Source organism: Alosa sapidissima, chromosome 1, assembly GCF_018492685.1.
Source record: "Alosa sapidissima isolate fAloSap1 chromosome 1, fAloSap1.pri, whole genome shotgun sequence".
In the NCBI taxonomy this organism is placed as follows: Eukaryota; Metazoa; Chordata; class Actinopteri; order Clupeiformes; family Clupeidae; genus Alosa; species Alosa sapidissima.
The window spans coordinates 51,593,066-51,618,659 of record NC_055957.1 but is presented as its reverse complement, the minus strand read 5'-3'; the positions used below and the strand labels follow the sequence as shown (position 1 = coordinate 51,618,659).

General features: G+C 41.6%; 1 protein-coding gene across 2 annotated transcripts; it reads right to left on the bottom strand.

Moving 5' to 3' along the window:
* Positions 1–2,773: 2,773 nt before the first annotated feature.
* On the bottom strand, positions 2,774–24,852 carry slc12a7a (solute carrier family 12 member 7a). 2 transcript variants are annotated; one of them, XM_042100624.1, is made up of 26 exons: positions 24,504–24,852; positions 20,280–20,380; positions 19,939–20,070; positions 18,213–18,359; positions 17,638–17,692; positions 17,399–17,529; positions 16,977–17,218; positions 16,570–16,781; positions 16,129–16,308; positions 15,780–15,878; positions 15,610–15,667; positions 14,324–14,498; positions 13,630–13,748; positions 13,265–13,363; positions 12,888–13,007; positions 12,515–12,619; positions 11,105–11,273; positions 9,968–10,163; positions 9,529–9,698; positions 9,106–9,237; positions 8,748–8,855; positions 8,274–8,390; positions 6,894–7,063; positions 6,663–6,677; positions 5,860–5,993; positions 2,774–4,523 (listed from the first exon to the last, which is right to left on the bottom strand). In XM_042100624.1, exons 1-26 carry the CDS (start codon positions 24,619–24,621, stop codon positions 4,432–4,434), a joined length of 3,396 nt encoding a protein of 1,131 aa, XP_041956558.1. In that variant the 5' UTR covers positions 24,622–24,852; the 3' UTR covers positions 2,774–4,431. The 2 variants fall into 2 exon arrangements, with proteins under 2 accessions (XP_041956558.1, XP_041956567.1); XM_042100633.1 differs by lacking the exon at positions 8,274–8,390 and having other exon boundaries at positions 24,504–24,851.
* Positions 24,853–25,594: the final 742 nt, after the last annotated feature.

Below are 25,594 nucleotides of genomic sequence, written 5' to 3'. Positions count from 1 at the left end.
ACATAAAAGCAACTTTGAGTCCAGTAGTAAAATGAACAGCTGTAGTGAGAGACAGGTCCTATCAAGAGAAAGTGTTTTTCAACTAAGGAGAAGAAGAAAGAGATATGGGAAGTTTTCAACTAAGGAGAAGGAGAAAGTGACGTAGGAAGTTTTCAACTAAGGAGAAGGAGAAAGAGGCATGGGAAGTTGAACACTGTGGTACAGTATAGCCAAGAGGAGACTTCTTTGACCTTAAAGTGAAACCTGGAACAACAACTTCAAGGTTATTTGGCTACATGGTTATTGAAAGAACTGAGTTTTCATTGAGATTAACAAGTTGAAGGTTGAGTGCTCAAAAATAGTCTTTGATTTAGGCCATGAGTAAGAAATCTCTCTTTTCATGCCAATGTGATCATCCTTTGAATTTGCCTTGACTCAGTCTGTATTACGACTGTGCTCTGCTCCTGTTATATTCAGCTTGTTTGCTTAAAAAGCAGTAGCTTACACTTCCTTCATTCATGACTGAAACTACTCTATTGTGCCATGGTTGTCCTGTGCAGAGTAGGAGTCTCATGACTACTGATTTTTAATAGTTTTTCATAGTAGTTCTCTACTAGTCAACTAGTTGTACCAGTGTTAGTGCTAACATTACTGCTAGAGTTAGCTGTGTGCAGCAGGTGTTTCATCCTTAGATGGTTATCCACGGCAAAGATGTTCTTATCGTATGTTAGTACAGTTGTACACAACTATACTGCGGAACAGATCTAATTTTTGGTGCGGTACTTCCATACATAGGAATAACTAGCCTATTTAGCCTCTAGCCATTTTGTCCTTAACTTGTTGAGCAGCACCCACTATAGTGACTTTAGTAGTTGACTAGTTGATAGAGGATGAAACCCTTACTCAGACATCCCAACTTGCAAAAAGTAATTTCAGGGAGGCATCACGAACTTTAGCCTATACAATAATGTCAGTACAACAAATAAGGAAGGCCTATAGATAGAAATTGTGAAAATAAAATATGTAGATTTTGGTAGTTTGGTCTTTTCATGTAGCCTTGGCAACTAGCCATCTAGTAGGCTATAGGCCTGAATAATATGCACATGAATTGACACTTGTTAAACTCACCTCAACATGTATTTTTCAATCATTTAACCCGCTATGGGCAATGCTAAAGTCACTGTTTACAAACAGTGCAGCGTGCAAGACTAGGTCCATCATTATGTTTTACTCTTATGAGACAAGGGTAGCCTACACTTTGAAATGGGTCTTACATTTTCCTTTTTATGAGGCACTGACTACCATGACGCTCCTGTTTCTACTGAACTGATTAATTAAGTTCGGGAGAAAAGACATAAAAGCCCGCCTACACTGAAAACTGATTGGTTGATTTAGCGAAACAGGCCAATCAGGATGCTCTCTGTCTTGGATGCGCTCAGACACACACGCACCACCCCTCTCTCTCTCTCCCCTCGTGTGCGCGCTACACTCAGATGCACACGCGGTCTCGCATGCGCGCTCTTGATCGCTCACTCTAGATTCCGGGAGATTTTATCTAATTTGCGGGCGTCAGGGAGCCGCTATCAATATGCGGGAGACTCCCGGAACTTCCGGGAGACTTGGGATGTCTGCTTACTGAGCATGACGTTGGTACAGCTCAGTGATTTGAACTCAGTCTTTATCATCCACACCCAAACTTCATGATCAAAAAGCTCTCACCACTGGAATGCATGACCCAGATAAATATGTGCTAATATGGATTTGTTGTTAGTTAGAGGCACGCATTGGGATAGCAGTGTTTACAAACATCAATCATGGACATGTTTCATGTACCATTTTACATTTGTACTGCTTATTTTCTCTTGCTTGATGAAAGTTCTAGACTTGTGCCTTTTACCATTGTGATGTCGAATAGAGACTTACAGACTTACTGCAAGAGACTTACAAAAATATTGAATCTGACTAATATCCCCTTGTAGTTCCTCTAATGAGATTGGGTCATGATGATAATGATTTGGGTCAACTGGCAAAAAGGAAGCAAAAATTGGAAATGACTGGGAGCATAATGCTCATGCACAACCTTCTCAGACGACATCAAGGCAGGACTTCATGACAGTGAACCTAAAACAAAGGCTGAGAGCAAGATTTTTAAAAGGAACCTCAGCAGTTCACAGTCATACCCAGCAACACAGAACAGAAGCTCTCTGTGCTTGCCTGCATGGGGACAAATGTAGAATCAGAGAGTGGTTGTAAACCAGTGATTACCAGGCACATGATAAGAAATGCCAGAACAGCGGGGGGAACTGAAAATAGACCCTCATGTGAAATTTAATCTGCTGGCTGAAAGTTGTGCCCAATTTTTGGAGAAATTCAATTTGAAAACAGGTATGGGAAATGGTGCTGTCGTGGATTTTTATACTGTTATGTCTGTAGTAATTACATCACAAAAAGGCTGAAGCCTTTCTTATCTTTCTGCTACTATATAAGAATATATTCTCCAAATCAAGCCCCTTGTTTTCCCATCCAATATACTGTGTGTAGGCCTACATATGATATGAGAAAATTAATAGTCTGTTAGGCAGTTATGTGAAGAGCAAGACATTCTTTTTAAGATTTTGTTTGTTAAGTGAAAAAATGTCACATTTTAGATGAACATTGACAAATTGATTTAAGGCCATCTTTTTGATTTTGTAGATGTCTGCCAATTTTTATTCTTTTTTATTCTAGAGGCTTCTGAAGCTCTGTGAAGTCTTGGTGACGTAATAAGCAAATTGTTTTTAAGTTTACAAATAAACATATTGAAGGTTTGCATTTATTTTTTTAAATATTACACCACAAGATGTTAGAGTGGTAAGAAACATGCATTTTTGATTCAACACAAACTTAATAACCACAGTATACAACAAACACCCAGTGTATGTAAAATCTCTATTTACTGTAATCACAGATAAATGTGCATCCTATTATTTCCTCTCAGTCCCAGTCCAAAATGGGCCTTTGAGTTTTAATGAATTATTCCAACTCCAGGGAGACTATAAAGAATCCCTCATTCATACGCAAATGACAGATAACAATCATACAACATTTACTTTTATCCAATATTATTTGGCACACATGGAGTCACATCACATTACAATGAAAAAGATTTTACTGGAATGTACACCAACCCTATACTATGCAACACAGTGAGGTTTCAGCATGAAAATCACATCACGTTGTGGATAGGCAGAATCAGACAGTGCAGACACAGTGTGTGTGTGTGTGTGTGTGTGTGTGTGTGTGTGTGTGTGTGCACGCGTGTGATCTGCTGTTGGTCTAAGACTTATTAAGACTTATATTTGGCAAATCTTCTATTATCACCTACAGCTCACACAATAACATTGCAATTTTATAAATACAAAGTTTTGAATTTGAATTTACTTGAATATAAATACTGAAATGAAAGTTTGCTTCCAAATAACACACACAACCATACGATTTAGACTGCAATTCCACAGTTGAATACAACGACCAACAGAAACACATAGGGCACAAATGTCACATGGCAAACAAACAAAAGTACTGAGTGTTATATTTCAGTCCCACAACATGTGATATGAAAAGCACAACATCAGCCAACTACATACAAATTTGTTTCTGACTAAGGAAATGTACCATAAAGAAAATGGGCCACAACATATGAAATTTCATTCAGTGTCTTGAAATTGACTCTAGATAGTTTCTAGTTTAGAGTAGTTCTGGTTAATTTCAAGTATTGTGCCGCAATAAAATCCAAAGGACCATAATCAGCATCAACTTGGTGATTGATTCCACTGTAATTATGATGTGCACAGTCGTTTTCAGTCTCAAATCAATGTACTTGGTGTTGGTTCTCAGAACCCTGTTTTCCCACTTTTTGTCTCAACTGTGGAAATTATGAAATTAAAACTAAATAGTTGAAAATAAATGATATTAATCTCCCCTGTGGCTCCTGCAAAGGTAGAGCCTTCACTGTGCATATAAACACCTCATCTCACACAGGTTTGTGTTCATCAACATGAATCCAGTCTCAGTAAAGGACCAGTGCTACACTAGCGGATTACTCTATCAATACAAAACTCCTACACTAATATATATTGCATCTTCCTCATTACTGAAACAATGCATTGGACTACAACCCCAACCAACAGAGGGCGACGCATACACTGGGAGGAGTGACCAGAGACCTGAGTTCCCCTGCTGCACTTGGGCAGAGTGTGAGGGTCATATGGGGAGACAGGCTCCCCTCCCTCATCAGTTCTTCAGTGCTGCGAGGCTGGTCACACTGTCCTCTCTCCCCCTTCCTCTCTCCCCCTCTGGCTCCGCTTTGGCTGAGGCTGTGCCCAGGGCCTTACGGGGACCACTGTGGGCAAGCAAGGTCCTCTGCCAGCCGGTGTCCCGTCCGCCCCCTCCTGCTTGGTGTCCTGCTTGTTGCTAAGAGTAGATGGTGATGACCTCTCTGCCCCCGCCGCGAACTAGCAGCACCCGGTCCAGACCTTCGATCAGAACCTCCAGGAACTCCATGTCTGAGAGAGGCGTGTCAAGGACAACTGGGCTGTGACATGATGACGCTGGAGAAATGCTGCCTCCAGGCCTCTGCAGTATTAGAGGGCACTTTTGTTTACATTCTGGAGATATGTAGCTCACACATGCAAAGAACGTTGCGTTAGAAAAGTTTATCTACGACTATTATATAAACTGCAGATACAACGGAACATAAATGAATGTGTATGACTATTTGCTGATTTGATTAGGGGTGTAGATTGCCAGTGAGGCAACAAATGTAAGACACGCACAATACAATATTATTGTGATTCTTCACATTTTATGACGCAGCAGGAGCATTGCAGCCCCGCATTTTATGACACAGCAGCAGAATTTGATTTTGCAATACATTATAATTCATTTGTGCAATATTTTTACGATTCATACAGGGTGTTTCTTTTATACGGAGCCCCTAAGGGGACATGAGCAAAAAAAATCTAAAGTTTAGTTTCATGTGCTCACAGGAAACTTTCATGAGCTCACCTGAAACTTTCATGTGCTCACGTGAAACTTTCATGTGCGCACATGAAAGTTTCACGTGAGCACATGAAAACTTTGTGTGCACACGCAAAACCTTTTCACATGAAACTTTCATGTGCGCACATGAATCTTTCACGTGAGCACATGAAACTAAACTCTGTACTTTTAGGCCTCATGGCATGGCAATTTTTCCTAGACTCTGCACTGTAAGCCCAAAAAGTCAAACTAACTCAAAATAATGATTTAACACAACTTAGGTCATGGAAACCTGAAACTAACTCATACATTTTTTTCCTGACTGAAAAATATGTAGTTGAAAGAGCAACTCAACTGTTTCAAGTGTTACCTAAAGTACCCATGATCTGCAGGGTGTGTGGGTGTGCATTTGACAGTTGGCTGCTCTAAAATACCAATGCAATGCTGGACTGGGGCTGTGTCTTTATAGTGAACACGTGCTGTTTGATGCATATACAGTGAACTTTATTGACCTTATTCACCTTAAGTCACCTTAAATCTAAATATTTGAGTTACAAGAAATCAAATTAAATATTTGTCTTAAATTGATTGAGTAAATACATACACATTTTTAAGGTAATTCGTTTTCTCAAATATTCTAGAGTTAGTTTGAAAGTTCAGGTTTACAGTGTGACTGCCTTCCATTCTGTCAACTATTTCCACTGCCACACAAGAGAAGCACAAGGTTTTGTGCCATCTTGTGGACTTCAGAAGGAATGTTATCCCTCCACTAGATTTGATAACCCCATCATTTTTGCATATTCCTGTTATACGGGAGACTCATTTATGGAATGGGTTTCATCCACTGTAATGAAAGGATACAGTTCTCATCACCGCCCCTGTTCTTTGGTGGCCCCGGCATGTTGAGCAGCACCAGTCGAGACCCTTGAGATTTGCTGACCACAACCTCATTCAGTTTGACTGCTGTGTGCATTCTGCGGACATTGGACTGGTTCCTAAGAGACGCAGCGTTGGTGCCCACAGCAAGAGAAGCGTTGGTTAAATATTTCACATTACTCTGGCGTGGGTGAATACAGACGCTCTGTGAAAGAGCGGGTGCAGACATGAATGGGGTGGCTAAACAGGAAGACTCCACCAGCCTGTCAAAGTGCGTAATGGCAGCAGATTTTTAAGGAACTCTTTAAAGAGTTCCTTAAACTCTTTAAAATCTTTGCCAGCTGCAGTCATCTCTGTTGTCAAACATTGCATACAGAATTGATATCTCTGCTGAATCTTGTTATCATTTCAAATGACAATACTAAAGTAATGATTACTTGAGTTTTGAATATGAGGGTTTGGAAAATAACATACGTAACAGGAGTTAACTAAGAGAAATAAACAGTAAAAAAGAAAAAGAAACAAAGCATACAGATCACTACAATTCTTAGCTACCAAGTAATCAGGTTACCAGGTAATTATTAGCCACAACATTGTCATCCACACACTAATACATTTTTAATCTCTATTAAGTCAGCTTTGATTAAAAGTGTCTTAAGCATGCAAAATGATGTAGCATATCATTCATCTGAAAATCATGCATCAAATCATTTGTATATTAGTAGCAAAGTCAGTCACAGCCCCAAACCTTCCCAACATGCATATATACAAAGGGAAACTTGACTTACAGGTTCTCCCATTCTCTAGAGGAGGAAACAAAAAAAGAACACACGATACTCACTGTTAGTTAAAAAATGAAAACATAGCTACTGATCTGCTAATCGGCTTCAGTGTACAGTGTTATGTGTGCCATAACTTTGGAGTGCTCAAGCATTTCTAATTGTTCAGTTAAAGAACAGGAAATACTGTAGGCCACTGTTACAGCACACAATGCAGCGTCCACCAGAGGGCGCACTTACGGTTTCATGTTGAACATGTCACGCACTGCCATGCTGGCCTCACGGTTGCGGTTCCTCTCTGCCACAAGCTTCTCCTTGGTCCAGGTCATGTGGACCCTGTCTGGGCTGGTGGTCGCTCTGTCGTTCAGGGAGGCGTGGGCCTTTGTGTTCCGGTCATGGATCAGCTGGGCCTGTGAGAACATAAAAGCAGTGAGATGCAACGCAACACTGTGTCCAGCAAGGCACCTGTCCACAATCTTTACAGTTAATTCCCATGTATTAGCCGCACCATGTATAAACAGCAGGACAGTGTTTTATACAAATGAAGAAAAACATGTATTAACCACACCCATGTCTTAACCGCAGTGGCCCATAGCCCAATGAATCAGAACAAGATCGTGCTTTAATCATAAAGAAGAATGAAGAGAACAAATGCATTCCCATGTATAGCCTACACCCGTGTATTAACCTCATAGCTAAAGACATTTTGCAAAATCAATTATTAAATCTAGCAGGGTTAGCAGGGAAAGTATTAAACCTAGCAGGGTTAGCAGGGCAATTATTAAATCTAGCAGCAGGGAAATTATTAAACCTTGCAGGGTTAGCAGGGAAATTACGGTAAATTTACTCCAATTTCAATGGTATTTACTTAATAGATGCACACGCAGCCTATTACAGGATGTCTTTATTATACATATGTTATAATTGATATTTTAATCGTATTAGAATATGCATAGGCCTACAAGTAAAAGTTTACCCTTTTTTTGTGTGAACTGTGTGGTTTCAAAACCAATTCAAATTCAGAACCAATTGTGTGTCTAGTGCTAAAATGCAAGTAGGTTTGACACTCTCATCCACAGGCATTATGCCATCACGTTGACTAAGCAAATGGATTCAATGTAAAAACTTAGCATAAATGGTTTGTTCCTCAATACAATAATTTGACCAGAAAACAATAATTTGATATATATTTGAATAAATTGTTTTCCTACACTGTTGTTCTGCATCCTCAAAAACTTTCATTCTGCAACCTGATGGCAACCTTGGTCTTGTTATAAGAAGAAGATCCTACCAAGTTCCTAGATAGGCATGGTGCCAAGAAATTGTTACTCGATCAGGTCTATAAAACTATAACATACGTATGCTGTTACTATGAGTGCATGTAAGCAATGGCAATAGGTCCAAATTTCATAGCAATGCATACGGGGGAGACTGAGCGGAAAACTGCTGAAGTGGATGGATGGATGGATGGATGGAAGGATGGATGGATGGATGGAAGGATGGATGGATGGAGGGATAAACCAAAAGATGAGGTATAGTTGGATGAATGGCATAGTGGAAATGGAGGACGGAGACTGGGCATGGCTGAGCAGTGGTATCCAGAGAACACCATAGAACTACCTCATTGTCAATAGTGAGCATGATGACTGGAACCTGCAAGGTGTTTGGGGAAGTAGTGTCTGTAGGTGGCTTCTTCCTCTTGATGGAGTTGCGTGAAGTGTCTGTAATGCTCTGAATCTGGAGAGCCGTTAAAAGGTGTACATTCCCCACACAGGGTTGGCAGCAGGGTGAGAGAGGCCACCATTACTTACTGTGCTAAGTGCTAATACACAACACCACACCAGAATGAAGAACCCAAGGATATTACTAGAAATGTCAATGTAGTTCAACCAGTTGAAGAAATGAGTTAATGAGTTACTGTCTTTCAGTCAGAACAGCCCTGGAGCAAAGACAAGATAACACCCTCTGAACCTGAACTTCACACCACTATAAAATCCTTGTAAAATAATGCAACTACTGAGCAAGCACAAAAGGTTAGGTTCACAGGCGAGCACCAAGGGGTTCATTGTTTTGCAGGTTTTGTAGTCACAGTACCTCTCTCTCCCGCTCTGTCTTTGAAAGCTGCATTTGTTTCAGCATCTGAGAGCGCTGTTCCATCACCAGGGTCTTCTCATAGGTGAAGGCTGAGATATCACTCTCGTGCTTCAAAGGTATAAAAACAGAATGAAAGGCAATACACCCAATATCTAATCAGGTTATGCTTTGAGTTACAAACCTTGATTTGTACAGAGATAATGGAACACAATCATGTTAATAATTCATAAATGTTAACATGAGAAATGTCCTAGTTATGAAATAGTTTTATGCAGGTAGCTGGTAAGTAACTAGTAAGTCTTGATAAGTCTTCCCACCAAACTTGTTGTTTCATATCAAGTCATTTCGTGAGACGTACCATCTCCACAACTTCCACCTCAGCATCTAGGCGTAAATGGTACATGAACTTCTGCAAGTCCTTCTTCATCTGGATGCTGTTGTCATCCAAATGTGCGACTGTGAAGATACGCATTTTACATTTCCTCCAGACCTGAAATATAAACAAACAGGGTGTACTCAGTGGCTGAAACTTTTGAAAAGATAAGAGAAAAGGGCGCAGGGAGATGAAATGGTGTAATAACCCAAACCAGGAAACAGAAACAAAATACTGTTTCATATGAGAAGTGGAAACAATGTGGTGAAAGCGTTAAATAAGTAGGAGTTGATGAGTGTGTGAGAGCAAGAAGCAATGAGTGAGTGAGTTAGTGGGACTTTGAAAGTAGGTGAAAGAGAAAGCAAGGGAGTGAATGAGAGTCAATGAGTGAAATGTGCTTGATCATACTTTGTGTTGGCGGATTAGGAAGGGCAGGAGCATGAGAAGGCCTCCGTCATGGACAATCCACCACACATCAATAGTGCCTCCATTCAAGCACTCATTGTTGGCAGGAAAGTGGTCGATATTTTTAGCCACCAGCAGGCACTGGTGTGCTGCTGTGGTCTCACGCACAGTCTCTATGGGAGAGAGTTGAGAGCGATCAAAAGAGCGAGGTCAGGACGTAGCATCCACTTAAGTACACAGATTCTTCTTACAATAGGCTGGTGATGATTTGGCCTCCTTAGTCATACCAGTTATTATATCAGCACCTGGCTAGATTAAGGGATAACATTGTTGAATTACTTTTAATACAACAATCAGAACTGACTTGATCTCTGTAAAGAAATTATGATCTCAGATGTATAATTAAGGCCATAACATGGAGCTTTAGTGCAGTGTCCCTCACCGATGAAGTTTTGGCAGCAAAGGGAATTCTCTGCCTGCTTCCAGTTGACGGGCCAGGCCATAAGCACTGTGTTGTGCTTCATGCCTCCCAGCCCGGCGGACTGGATGAGGTGGGAGAAGCCGTCCCGCAGGTTAGATGAGACTACCACATGGCTAAAGCCTTTGGTCCTCTCAGATGACATTGTAGCCCTCACATTCTGCCAAAAGAACAGACCATGGGTCGAGGAAGGGGAATGAATGGAAGTATTAAGCAGAGAAGCGCACACATAACATAGCATGTTGTCTTCAATAATCTCATAATCTTATTCCACAACAGAGGGTTGAGCGTGTCTGCTGATTTGGGGAAACAGGGACTATAGTCCAATTTAAACCATTCCACATAATCATCGGCTGTGGAATCAGCATAATTACCCCAACGGACCAGTTTATTCTCATTTCTTAACATTCCACTTGACTGGCACATGTTTAGACATAGGTAAGGTAAGGTTACATAAATAAGAGGTCACACAACAAAATGATAAATAGATTATGGTTACCCTAAAAACTGGATAATGACCCAAGACAAAAATGAACTACAGCCATCCTATTTACAAAAAAGCTGTGAACTTGTAAGTCATTTTCAGTGTCATTACATGACATCATGGGAATGCTGACAGAAGAAATGTTGTGTCACCATAACAGCACTGGAAGGCACGGTCAGTGTGTGTGTGTATGTGTGTGTGTGTGTGTGTGTGTGTGTGTGTGTGCATGTGTGTGTGCGTGTGTGTGTGTGTGTGAATAACCTTGCCTGGCATTTGACCTCTGGGTGCTTTAATTATCGCAAGGCATGAGACATTGATCTGTGCCGCGAGGCAGATAAACCAATTAAACTTGATGCGGAAAGTGAAACGTTGAGAACCAGGAAGCAGATTAATATGCCAAACTGATGACCAGCTGTGTGTGAGTGGACCAAAGGTTGTTGACGAGGGGGTACACCTTAATTCAGCATAGCAGCTATGAAATGTAACTGAAGTGTAAGTGTGGGTCATCACCTTATCACAGTGTCATCTTATCACAGTGTCATCTGAACACTGTCCTTCAACAAAAGTGACACTCACACTCCCTGTCTCTGTCTGTGTCCGTGTAACGGGAGCCTCACCTGTTCAGATTGCTTGGCGTCAGCGCGTCGGGTCATGTAGGTGCCCTCCAGCACTGAGCTGACTATGGTCAGGCCCTTTCCTGCCTTCAGCTGGGTGGTGAGGGAGAGGAGGCGAGGGTGCTTGACCGCCAGGTCTGTGTCCAGCTTCAGCAGTACCAGTATCTGTGGCCTTGGGGGGGTTAAGCATAGGTCAGAAAAGAGAGAAAGATATTAAAAGTTTTGTTTTCATCTGTTTCATTTGTTGTGCATCTGTGCAGTGTGCAGCCTCAAACCCAGCTTGGATGTAGATGAGTTGTTGTTGAGTGTAGATTGTTAACGGTAGAACAAAGAAGAAGAACAAAATTATTCATAAAATATTGATTTAATGTTGATTTTCTCTTGACCAATATGTTTGTTCTGACTGAAAATGACAATGTCACATGCCAAAAAGTTGCAAGACAATGTTGGAGACACATGGAATAAAAAAAAAAGCGTTTTCATCTTTTTTTTTCTTTTTTTTTATGAAAAATGGCATGTCGAAAATTATTCATACCCTTTTTAAATAATCAATAGAAACATTTTTATTTGCATTCACAGCTATCTAAATGGTTCATATAATACCTACCAAGCCTCTTCATGACTTCACAATGATTCTAGACTGCACCTTTTTAACAGCAATCTGGGTTTTGAGTCAGGAATGATTATTTGCCATCACTCTGGCCTTGTGCTCACTTTTTTGACAAATTGAGGTCTGGACTGGCTTTGCCACTCTAACATGTTGATATTGTTCTCGGTTAACTATTTCTTACCTTGTTTGGCTGTATGTTTAGGATAATTGTGATTAAGAACAACAGCTTTTCTCTGCCTACGAGACATGTCATAACCTGCAAACAATCCACAAGTCAGCTCTGCTAACCTGCCTGTTACATCTCATAGCCTAAATACTGTATCAGAGATGTACTCAAAACGTCACATGCCCAGGTTGTGCAATGTTGCAGGGGAATCAATGTGTTTCATTGGATGATTAAAGTTCTTAAGAAAGTTGAGGTTGGTATGAGAGGGAGTGTAATGTGTGCGTGAGCAACCTTGTCCATCTTGTACTCATCTTACTCATCTTGCACTGGATCATCTTTCTTAATCTAAATATTATGATCACAACAAGTCTGGGCAAATTACTAAGTAAGCACCAGTCAGATGCCTAATCACCAAAAGTAGACTATTGGTTTTACCAAAAATATTTGGCAGTATTTTTAAACTACAAAAATACATATATAAAGTATTTTGATACAAAATACAAAGCTTTTGCTTTTTTCGAGCCACAGCAGTATTGCCTCCTCTATGTGTAAGTGAACATCAGTTTGAAAGTGTGGTGGAAACATCATATCTTTATACTGCATGTTTGTCTATCCGTTTAGCCATGTTCCAGATTACCTCCAGTTTTTGGTGTGGGGCGGGGCCTCCTCCAGTTTGACGAGGGCATAGTGGGCTGCATTGAGCGACAGCCCGCGAATCCCATCACCCCACTCTTTCTCTGCCCTGAGAATAGAATACAGGAAACACATGGTACTCATGGCATAAGCAAACTCATGGCATAAGCAAACACAAGATACATGTAAATAATATACAGAAATGGATTGTACAGTACAGTTCTGTCACCGATGGTGTTATCTTGATGCTATCACAGCAACAAACATGTTTTTATACTGCATATCTACTGCCTGATATCAATCTACTCTGATTCAGCAGAAATATTACAACTGAAAAAAAAAAAACATGTGAATGTGAATGGAGGAAACCATCTTACCCTCTGTATTCTATATACTTATAGATACATCCAGCTATCAACATCGCTACCAAGGCGTAGTACCAGGAAGAGATGAACATGAGGGAGAGGCAAAGGCTCATTCCCAAGAATGACAGAGTCCTGTGAGAACATAAACAGAGCCTTTAACCATAATAAAGACGAGTATGACATTTTTGCAGATAAGGCTGCCACCAAGTTGTTAATAATTAAATCTTTGGAATGAACACATTTAAAAGGGAATGTGTAATTACTACTAGACATCTTCTGAAATCCAGTGATGGATTTGATATTAAGTTGTTTGACTGAGAGACAGCACAATTCTTTATGTTAATTTAAATGTGAAACTTTAATAGGGTGTGACAGTGGCCATGACTCACCAGTGATAGAACTTAAACCTTGGCCTCCAGTTTGGGGTGCGCAGTAAGGTCTGGACAGCACAGGCCAAGTTGACAAACAAGTAACACATCAAGAAGAACCTGCCAGCAGATGACCAGGATAAGACAGATGACAAGACCAACAAAATACACCACAATAGGACCATAAGCAGAAAAGGAGAGGAAAGGTCATTTAAAGGGAAGTACAATAGAACTTACTGACTAGAAAATACATGTCCCTGTTACAAGGTTAAATACAAGGAAATCTCTCTCTCTCTTACTTTCTCTCTCTCTCTCTCTCTCTCTGTCTCTCTCTATCTCTGTTTGTATGTGTGTGTGTGTGTGGGTGCATGTAGAGGTGAACTCACATTGAAAGGATAGGAGCAACCAAGTCCAGGGAGGCAATCAGAATCCCAATCTCACAGATGCCCGCGGTCAGCAGCAGAGCCCAGGTGGGCTCTCCATTGGACTTCCCATGACCAAACACCTGTACAGTATCACATTCAATCTCAGTCAGAGGAACAGCGCATCATTAAACTGTCATCATTCCGTTACACTTTACTTGACAGCATCGACATAAGAGTGACATGACACTGTCATGAACGTGTCATGAACAAGTCATAAACGTTTATGACATAACGCTTCTGTCATTAAATTTCATTCGGTTTTTGTCATAACAAGTTAGGGTTAGGATTAGGGTTAGGGTTAGGGTTAGGTGTTAGGTTTGGATTTAGTGTTAGGGCTAGGATTAGGATTAGAGGTTAGGATTAGGATTAGGGTTAGGGTTAGGATTAATGTGTCATGACAGTGTCATGTGTTCATAACAGTGTCATGTCACTCTTATGTCGATACTGTCAAGTGTTATACCCATCATTCTAAGGCCATTCTTATCGAATGTGAATTGAATGCAATATTTCCGGACAAATCTGACAAATGATGATGTCTGCACAAAGTATGCACACTGTGTTGGGCACCATACCATGTGTGTGTGTGTGTGTGTGTGTGTGTGTGTGTGTGTGTGTGTAGGCTTGTAGCTGAATATGCCTGTGTATGCCCACACACCTGCAGGAAGGGCACAATGCCGTCTCGTGCAATGGCCTGCAGCAGACGTGGTGCACCAGTGAGACTTTGAAGTCCCGCCCCACAGCAGGAGAAGAAGGAGCCAATCACAATCACCCATGGAGATGGCCAGGACAGTGTGCCAATCACAAGGTTCCTTTTTACAGAGTCTCCGAACCTGTTGAAGAGTAAACAATCACATGATGAAAACATAGATAAAAGTTTGACACATACAATATTTGCATGCATTCTTCAGATTTCACAACCAAAATACATACATTCATATTCTCATAGCCTTTCACAAAACAGTGTTTGCTTTAAAGAAATATTCAACCACTAGGCAAACAGTCAATGACATAACAACATGACAAAACAAAGTAGTTCAAACAGCACAACAGAAGCAAAACACAGACAGAAAGATAAGTGTAACAGTGAGGAGAGGTTTTAAAAAGCAGCATAAAAAACTGTGAGGATATGGATAGGGTTTTGGAGCCATATAACTAAACCAGCCAACCATGAAAGACAAAAATAACCATGTTACACTAGTCAAAGTGGAGACTTGTGCTTTTGAGCCTCTGTTTTGATTATGTGTCAACAAATGACTTTGACAAATGACAATGAAGTCTGAAGAAAACACTGTCATGCCAAACATTAAGCCACAGGAAGAAACTAAAACATGGCAAAGTAAATTTGACCAAATATGATCAGTTATGGGCCGACATACAGTAGCCTAATTTCTGTTTGTTGGCTGCAAAAAGCAGTTACTGTGCAATAACTTAATTTCCTCATAATGTTGGGCATTTATGAACATTGGTCTCAAGACTGTTTTGAGGCATGTTAGAAGAGCTCGATTCAGTATTAGCGGTGGTGACTTTTGGGTGGAATCAGAGGGATAGCAAGTTCAACAGTCTAGTGTTGTAACTACCCAGTGAAACACCCCGAGAGACAGAATGAGCAGAATTTAAAGCTGGTTCTGTGCTCTCTATCACTCATACAAACTGTTTACATAGGGGATGGTGAGCTTGCAGTGGAACTGTAACTGATATAAATCTGTCTGTGTCAGCAGAGTCATGCAAACTGATGCCCAAGTTATGATCCCCATGGATATTATCAAGGAAAGGATCTGAATTGCAGTGTTTTATGTCTGTCTCTTAAGTGCAGCCATTATGGAAGAAACCTTACTGTCTCACAGGTATAGAAGTGCAGAGTGCAGGTAGGATAACATTATATTATTTATAAATACATTGGGTATTCATTGAATAACAGGAAAAAAAGAGAAAAAAACATACTTGTCTCTGAGAACCACGCCTTCGATACAGGCTCCAAATAGCACAACACAGGAAATGTCTAAAGTTGGGTTATGAAAAAATAGTTCAATGCATTATGGATGAACACACACACACACACACTGAGCGAGAGAGAGAGAGAAACAGAGAGAGAGAGTCCTCTGAAAGGATACAGATGAATGATGTAGTGGCTATGGCCACGATAGTGCCAATAGGAATGGACCTCTGAGCATCTCGGAGATCTCCAGACCTGTTAGACCCTGCCATGATTCCTGCAACACAGATCACACATTTAATAACCCTATCCAGCAGGGGCACTGCTAGAAAATGTTCCCCTCCATAATATATTATTATGGGGGGGCCAACAACAGCAACAACATCGGTCTCATACAGACTCTTTCTTATTTTGCCCTCCGAAGCCTGCCATGGGTGTTACTCCATTGATAGAGAGTCATGTCGCTTTCTATTCATCTCATTCATCAAACAGATTTGTCTGGTAACCACACCACGTGTACCACTCACCTGTAACTGAAGGGAAGTAGATGCCCACCAGCAGTGTGAAGCAGGTGGCGATGTCATTGAACACATAGGGCCTCGGGGGGCCCTCGTATTTGTCCTCAAATTTGTCATCTGCTGGAATGGATGGCTGGTTCTTCTTCTCCACTAGCATTCCATTGGGACCATAGTCCCCCCACATGTTGTCTGTGGAAAAACAATGATTTGGCGTCTTAAAGAATCTATAACTTTCCTAGGCTTAGAGAGTGTTTTCTCATACAATAAATGATTAACTACATGTGACATACAAGGTGGATTGAGGATACAATGGAAATAAATCCTTACATCCCCTTGGAGAGTCAATTGTAAATGGACCTCAAACATAACAAACATCAGAATGCCTCTCTGCTAACTATAACTCAGTACACCTATAAATGGAGTCATGATGAAGAGCGCATGCTGAAATACCTGAAATGACCCCACTCAGGAGCCCTGGGATGCCTTGGATCTCAGTCACGTTGTTCAGGTTGAAATAGTCGTCGCAGGTGGCGTCCACAGTGGTGTTGTCGCAGAAAAGCCCCCACAGCTGTGTGGTTTTCGTCACGTTGTTGACCACCTCCAGCTTCTGACACAAGTCAAAGTCACAATTCTGTAAAGATCGGTTTCCCAGCAGACAGATTCTACAGAGGGACAAAGACATAGTTATTAACAAACTGCAGTGAGACATGAGGTACTGTACTGCATATAAGTAGTCGCTTACGCAGCCGTCGCTGTGGCTATGTGGCACTGCTGAAAGATAGACACTTGCGCCCTGTGATATGGCGACCTGTAGGCTACTCGATGAAGAAATTGTGCAGAGCGGATGCCAGACTCACGGAAAGTCAGGGGGCTCGATGATGGTCTTGATGACACCTGCGTAGATGGCCATGATAGAGAGCACCACACAGGACAGGAAGACCAGGGCCAGCTTGTTGACGTACTTGACACCCACAAACACCACCAGGGCCATGAGCACCAGGCAACAGGTCCCATATACACGCATGTTATTCAGCATGGCGTTCTGCTGCCCCTCAGGCTTCTCCGACACAAACAGCGCTGCGTTCGGCACAATGTAGGTCTGACAAGAGAAGCCGAAATGAGTCCAAATGTATAACGAAAGAATGGAAAATAATCAAGCAAGACACTCATCTGTATTTCCTGACACCATGTTATCTGCCTCTGAAATCTCAGACACACATGTAGGTGTATAATGAAATCATCTACATAGAGACATTGAAACAACAGGTTTTTCTCTTACCAAGAGGATCTCGATGGTGCCGAGGATGTACAGAGAGCCAGCAAACGTGGTGCCCAAGTAGAAACACAAGCCTACAGCTCCCCCAAACTCAGGACCCAGAGATCTGGAGATCATGTAGTAGGAACCCCCAGCTGCAATACAAGCATGTGAGGAATTAAACAGGAATCCTGTCATACTGTATGAGGTTTCAATAAAACTTAGCTGCTATAACACTATTCATGAAAAAGGTGAAAGCATACCAGGCACTACACCATTAGTTGCAATGGCACTCATGGATATTGCAGTTAGCATGGTCTGAGGAGAAGTAATAAAAACATGTTTTTAGTTTTTGTAAGCACTATGGTACACTCACAGTAAATAATCTGGCAATGAATTAGCAGATTTAGATGTAGTTAGTTACACTACCGGTCAAAAGTTTGGGGTCACTTAGAAATGTCCATTCCACTCCATTATAGACAGAATACATGCTGAAAGCAGCTTTTTAATCAGGGCAAAAAAGGCTCTCGACTGTTGTAGAAAGAAATGGCTGATCTTTGATGCAATATCTACAGTACATTGCCCATTACCAGCAACCAATCATCTAATGTTCCAAAGGCACATTCTGTTTACTAATCTGATATCATTTTAAAAGACTAACTGAGAAAACATTGGAGAACCCTTTTGCAATTATGTAAACACATAATGTAATCTGAAAAAACAATGCAACTGATCTCTATCTATAATGGACAAAGTGACACCAAACTTTTGACCGGTAGTGTATTAATTAGTAGTAGTAACAATAATGGTGGTAAAAGTTGCCTTTAATTTGACTTACACAAGTGCAGCACATGAAGACAATAGCTAAGGAGCCCATGATACCAGCTGTGCCCACTATCCAGGTGAGTCGCAGGAAGAGAATGACTCCCAGAATGTTCTGGACACAGGGCAGGTAGACACCAATAAAGGTGCCCATCTGAGGACCCTGTGGGGATGGCACAGGAAAAGGCCGAGGTGGGAAGAGAAACACGAGAAAAAGAGATGAGAAGAGGAAATTAGACACAAACTATAGCCTTTAAACCCTGCTTGCCTGTGTGTCTTCAAAACAGTACTACTGCTCAGCAACAGTCCATGGAGATCAGATAAAACTGCATTTACTGAGATTCCCTTATTATGTAGTTTTCCACACTACAAGCCACTGGAGCAGCCAGGAGTAAAAAGGTAAACACTGGCCCCAGAGAAGATTCAATCATCCAACTTGTAATCACATTTTTGTAGTCCTCACAGAGTTTTGTCTGTGTTAAAAAATGGAGTCTGTGCCAACCTCCTCATGAGACTCTAGCACAAATTCAACTGTACCTTCCTCTTAGCACAACTTTGATCACATGTGCAGCAGAAAAACTCTTTTTCATTAGCTGAGCCACAGGAGTCTCACTACTGCCTTGTGTTACAGTGGAGTAGAAGAGTACATGCACACACACACACACACACACACACACACACACACACACACACACACACGCACACAGACTCAGACACACACAGACACACACACAGACACACACACACACACACACACACACACACTTTTAGCACTTTAACATCCATAGCCTTCATAGCATGCCCAAGCTTCGGATTGGTGACAGAAGGGTTTGGATAAAAATAGCAGCATGACTGTTTCTCAATCTGTGAAAGTCAGAAAGCACCCAAGGTGATGTGGATTTTGATGTGTATCCATTGTTGAACTCTCTTCATAGATAGTATTGAAATCACTGAAGATACTGAAACCCACTAGTAACATTTTGCACATTCTTAAAACCACTAGTAACATTTTGCACATTCTTAAAACCACTAGTAACATTTTGCACATTCTTAAAACACAGCTGCCTCCCTATCCCCACTATATGATCACCTGTATGGAACTTATCTTCTCCAGTAACAGTAGATCCTGTCATTCTAGTTTTCAGGGTGGCTGGCACAGCTTCCCATGAGTTTCTGACTAATATCTGACAGGTATCTGACTAATGAAACATTCACTACCGATGTCCCCTATTGACTGACAGATGGAGGCTTTTTCAATTCAGGTTTATATGTCTGCATGACAGAAACTCGTCATTTGAGGTACCCCAAAGCAAGCTTGTGGAAACTGTTCATTCAGATGGTGAAGTCACATTGAGTGCAATGCAATCTCACTCCAAGCAGATAACCTGTTAATAGCTACAATCTGGTCCTTTTTAGTCTAATGAAAGGTATGCTTTCTTCACCCCAGGGGTAACACTGACAGTGACAGCATTCAGCCTCTGGCTTAAGCACTGCAATTGACTAAATTAAAACCAAGCTTCTTTGTCACCAACTAAACTGTGGAATGATTTATCATTTCTCAATCATTTACATTTCACACATCCCCCTGAGCAGATTTGTCACAACAAAGTACAGTGGATAATCTGCCTCAGAATATAAAGATTAAATAGGAAGGCCCCCCTACTATAGCTTCCCCCTCCACAGATGCTCATTGTTCATCCATACATCACACAGGATTTTGGGAAAACGCGGCCCTAACTCACCTTAACGGTGACCTTTTTGACTCCATCCTCGGTCTCGTCTTCCTCATGCTCAACCACCCCCTGGGTGAGGTTGGTGTAGTTGGCCAGTTTGTTGAGGAGGGAGGACACCATTGGGGCACTGTCCATCTCCTCCTGTCATGTTGGAAAGAGAGCGTATGGATTTTGTTGAAACGCAATTCAGGGATGGACCTCAAGGCAAACAACATGTATTCCACTTTGGTTTGCATGACACCATGGCAGTATTAAAATCAATATGAAAAGCACTGTTTAGACAAAGGTTAAATTATTGACTGGATTTTTAATCACTCATTTTACTTATTTAACCAAATAGGCCAACACACCTCAAATAGGGCCATGTTCTTGCCATCGTAGTAGCTGTGTCTGTCAGGATCAATGCTGTTGATAAAAGGGCTGTTCTCTCTGGGCGTCTCAGCTCCTGTCACTAAACACACACAGCATTCACAGCTTGTTATTTTACCCAACTAACAAACACACATTCAATAGTAACACAGACAATTTCATACCAATACATACCTTGGCTCTCAAGCACTCAAGCCAGAACAGATTATTAGCTGTCTCATGGCCAAGGGTAATAGCAGAGAAGTGCTTCTGATTTCTGCAGCTACATATTGCCTATGCACTTTTGCTGCATACTGAGACATTATAGGCACTATTTCAGCTGGCTTATCTGTTTATTTAACCTTTCATTTATTGACTTAATGACAAAAAATCAGAACTAAGTGCAGCTCGACCAAGCCCTTGAATAAGTCTTAGAGTAATTAGTAATGTCAATCATGCATTAAGCACACATATCTGCACACATGTGTTCAGCTGAAGCAGCATGCGCAGGTATGCAATCATGAGTGACTGAATAAAGAAAGGGACAGTGCTTGGGCAGGGGGTTAAAAGTTTGTTTTGTCCTGTCTGGTCAGATATGATCAGGTAACACCTGCTAATGAGTGAAGTGCCCAAGTCTCTATGGTAATAAATGATAATGTGAGCTATTTATAACTACTTAAGCCCTCACAGCGGCCGATCAGTAAGCTGCCTAGTGCACCTGTGTACAAGACTGAAGGTGAGACGGCAGTGAGCAGGAGAGACAAATACAGACAGGCAGGACACAGAGAGAGAGAGGGAGAGAGAGAGGGAGAGAGAGAGGGAGAGAGAGAGGGAGAGAGAGAGGGAGAGAGGGAAAGCAAGAGAGGGAAGGGGATTCAGACCAGTCAACTGATAAGAAAAATGAGAGAATGAAATGGCCAGATTACAATGGAACACTCTCAAGCTAGCAAAGCTCTATAAGATGTGAACTGCTAAGATGTGAACTGTAAACTTCCCTCTACTACTGACATTTTACAGCACAGTCAAAGCAACATTGTGTCGGGATAAAAATAAAAATAAAATAAAGTATTGACTTCCAAAAAGCAAACAAACAGTACTTATATGTGGACTTCTGACAAGATATCCTAAATTACCTTTTTGATCACAATTTCTATCAAACTTCCCAGAGTCACGTTCCGAAAGCTCTGATAAAGCGCTCACCTGGTTGGTTTGGGAGAGAACCTCCAACACGCTCCATTGTCGCAGGCATGAGAGGGACGGAACCCTCCTACGTCTGCCAAAACTCCCAAAGAAGTTGGCTTCAGGGAGACCCGGCCTAACCTCAAACTCCCAGTGTTGTTGACCTGACTCACACCGCTGTCCCTCACGGCTGGGACGCTGCCTGCCCCTGAGACGGAGCTCTGGCGGTCTCACAGTGGTGTCTGCTCCCTCTCACCGCCCACTGCACTCCATAATACAGGACCAGTGCGGGGCTGGGGATCAGGCAGGTTGGAGTCCAGGCTGTGTGTCTGCTCTAATACAGCGCTCCCTCCAGTATGTGTGTCAGCAGCAGCAGCCTCTCTGTGGGGACTGGCTGCCTCCCCTCCTCTCCCCTCCCCTCCCCTCCCCTCCCCTCTACCCTTCCACTGACAGCGTTCTGCTCAGAGCTGAGGCAGCTGTTGGGAATGGGACTGGGACTAGCCCTAACAGCGTCAGCCTCTGTCCTCATCACCCAGGCCATGGAGTGAGGCAACATTAACCCGCAGCAGGCGTTGGACAGGATTTGACACATCTGACGTGTGAAGTTGGCTTCACTTCAGGGAAAAAGCTGAATGAGACAGAAGTAACACCTACTCTCCTCTGTAACTTAAGGGTTATTTTTCGTCGAAACCTCAACAAACTCTGGGGGGAAAGTCTTAAAGTCTTAAAATAACATCTGTATAAATCCAGAATAAAAAATGACACAAATAGCAAATGGTAAACAGTTTTGACATGTTCTGATGTTTGAAAGAACACTTCTGCAAATGCTTTGAAACATGACACCCACACCACTCTGCTATTGTCCACTGAACTGTATGGGCGACAGGAGCCAAGCTCTGAAACATCAGTCTCCAGAGCCAAAGGCTGTTAACTTTGGTGTAAGAATAACACAACCAAGATGGCTGCCGTCCCATCATACTGAAGATCGTATATAACATTTAATATGAGAGCCACAGCACTCAAAACACATCACAGACGACTACTGCAAACGGCTAGGTGTATGATTGCCATTCCATAATAATATTATAGATATGTAACTCCTCTGACACATCTAAAATTCTAAGATGTGTACATGTAATGGGGAGGTTTTAGTTCAATATCTGTAGTTCAATGTTTAGCAAGGCTAATGTTTACCTAGGCCCCCACATGGCTGCTTACAGTTATATTTAGATATGTAGATGGAGACAGCTGTAGTGATGTAGGCTCTTCTGTATTCTGGTCCTATTTCTTTAGGGACATTTGATTTACTACATGATATCTTGCCTTGCTTTGCTGACGTCATGAGCTGTGAGCATATGGGATCATCTTCAGTGTAGTTGTTACCTGTTAATGTGACCACCAGTAAACCTGATTTCTTTGTCTGTTTGTTTCCTCACTCTATTAAAGTATCCTTACATGATTAGAGAACAAAGACCTTGACTGTAAAACAGCCCAAACATCCCTTTCCTGAAATGCTTGGCATCTGAAATAACTCACAACTTTCCTTTTACGTCAGTCTGTGCCATCCTGGAAACAAGAGATTAAGGAAGCTCTAAAGCCCCCAAGGTAACTATAACTATCACTTCCACTCACTGTGTCCTGTTGCCTTGCAATGTTTTTCACATCGGTTTGTTAGTTGTAATTATACTTTTAAATATTTACAGTATTTTAAACAAAATGTTCCTGGGTTGTAAGTGCTAAATAACGATAATATCATCGACTTAAATCACTCTCCACTTTGTAAAGGAAAAAAAAACAATCTTTGTATACACACCATCATAATTACCTCATCCTCTGACCTTCTTTTGTAGCTCTGACAACCAAACAGCTCTGACTCTGATAGATGCTCATCTCATGTTCAGTCCTAGAAGACCCTGCTTTAGACTTCACATGCACCCTTACATATTGTCAGCACTACTCCTGGCAAACACCACACAACTTTTTACTATTAACTTCGACAGTCTGATTTGCTCTCTTCTGTAAAGTGTTTTGCATTGACACCTTGACACTAGTTGTACATGTGATTTTATTGTTTATGAATGTAAGGTGTTAGCGAGTGCTCATTTTGCAGTTTCATAACTGTTATAGACCGTGAGAGTTACAGTTTTGAGGTTCTAGTTTCTAACTGAACCAGCCCAAGGTCAGCTGACAAAACAAATACCTCAGTACAACTGAATAACTTACATTTACACACACATACACAGACACACACACACACACACACACACACACACACACACACACACACACACACACACACACACACAGAGTGAGAGAGAGAGAAACAACAAAAAAACAGTAACACACACATACACAAGCAAACTCCTGTCTAAAGGAATGCCTACCGTAACTTTCCCGTGAGAATTGTGCCTTGCGGCCATTACACAAACTGATGTATACCATCTTCTCTACTGCAAGAGAGCTATACAGTTTTGTACGACTTCACTCAAATTCCTTTACAGCATATTGTTTCAACTACCAATATGAAGTGTATGAAATGCTTTTACAATGGACAGAGCCCATGAAACACTCATTTAACATAAGTACTCCATATTTGCTCATTCAAAAACTCCATTAACTATTAACTACGTCAGAGTAGTCACCAGAAAGAATGAGAAAAAGTATTAGAAGTACCGGTAGTCACAGACAGAAAGACGCACAGAAGAAAAGTGATAACCTGAGGTTTTTTTAAATTTGCTGAAGAAGAAACACACAGGTACCTGGACAGACATAAAGGTATAGCCATAAAGTAAAGACAGAGAGCACAGGAAGATAAGAAAATAACGAGGAGCAGTTAAACGAAAGAAGACTTGTTATTGTTATTGTCACTCCCACAGCAGACTAACAAAGGTTCAAATGGCCACTCTTGCAATGAAATGGTAGTAGTACATGGCAGTAGCTTAACATGACTCACAGGACAACACAAAGAGCTGATTTGTCTGTGTGTCAGCATGCCTGGGCCAGCCTTGTGAAGCTATGGGTGTGAATCCCAACATGGCATTCCTCACCTGAGCTAGGTCTGCCTGAGAGCTCCTCAGCAGAGTCGTAGGCGTCCCCCTCCGCTGCCCCTTCCTGGCCCGAGGCGATGTTGTCCTCCACTGGGACCACGGTGAAGTTGGTGGGCATTTTTACAAACTCACACCATGTGCTGCTGCATATGTGACCCTCTCACCGCCCTCTGCTTCGGTACAAAGTTCTCCGTCTTCCTTTCTCTCTCTCTCTCTCTCTCTCTGTCTCACACACACAAACACACACACCACGACTGCTAATTGTAGGTACTGGGAACCATGTGATCTTCTCTATCCACATAAGGGGCGTTGCACAACTTTTGTCGGCGTGAGAGCTCTACAACAAGTCTGGTGGGGTGGGGGTGCTTCCTGGTTTTTTGTTTTCATCCCTTCCTCTTTGTACCTGCGGGGACAGGGGAGGGGCTGAGGGCTTGGCCACAGAGCACCAGTGTAATGATAATCAGCACAAAAGGCAGCACAGTGTGGAAGACATTCATGCTCCAACCCTCCCCCAACACCAATGGGATTTGCTTCCAGGAGGAAACACATGGAACAGTCACATTATACAGCCACTATAGGCTACTAAAAATAAATAAAAAATGAATGTAAATGTCTATATTTATGAGAATTCCAAATGTTGCTTCATCCGATATCTTCAGCCATTTTCTCCCTGCTGCTGATAAAGGTTAATAAGTGACTTTCTTTGTACTTCAGGTAGCTGACAAAGGTATTGACTCACATGAACAATGTTACTATACTTCTTTGAACAATTTAAAGTCTTTTTTATAAAATGATAGCCTTACTAACAGTAGTCTTCACAATTCCCTTTCAAATTAAAGGAACAACGAAATTAATGGGAAAACGCTGGTTTAATAAGTTTATTGTGCTGGAGCAGTGTGGCTTTTCTTTAAAAAATAAGAACAGTGGGAGCAATAAAACCTAAGAGAAATAATGAAAGACAAAACCCCCTTAATCAAAATGCCTCCAGTAGACATTTATAACAGAACCACCCTGTGCAAGTTCAAGGAAAGCCACAAGGAAATAGAACATAATAAACTCAAATACCTCAAAGAAAAAATAGAACAGATTAA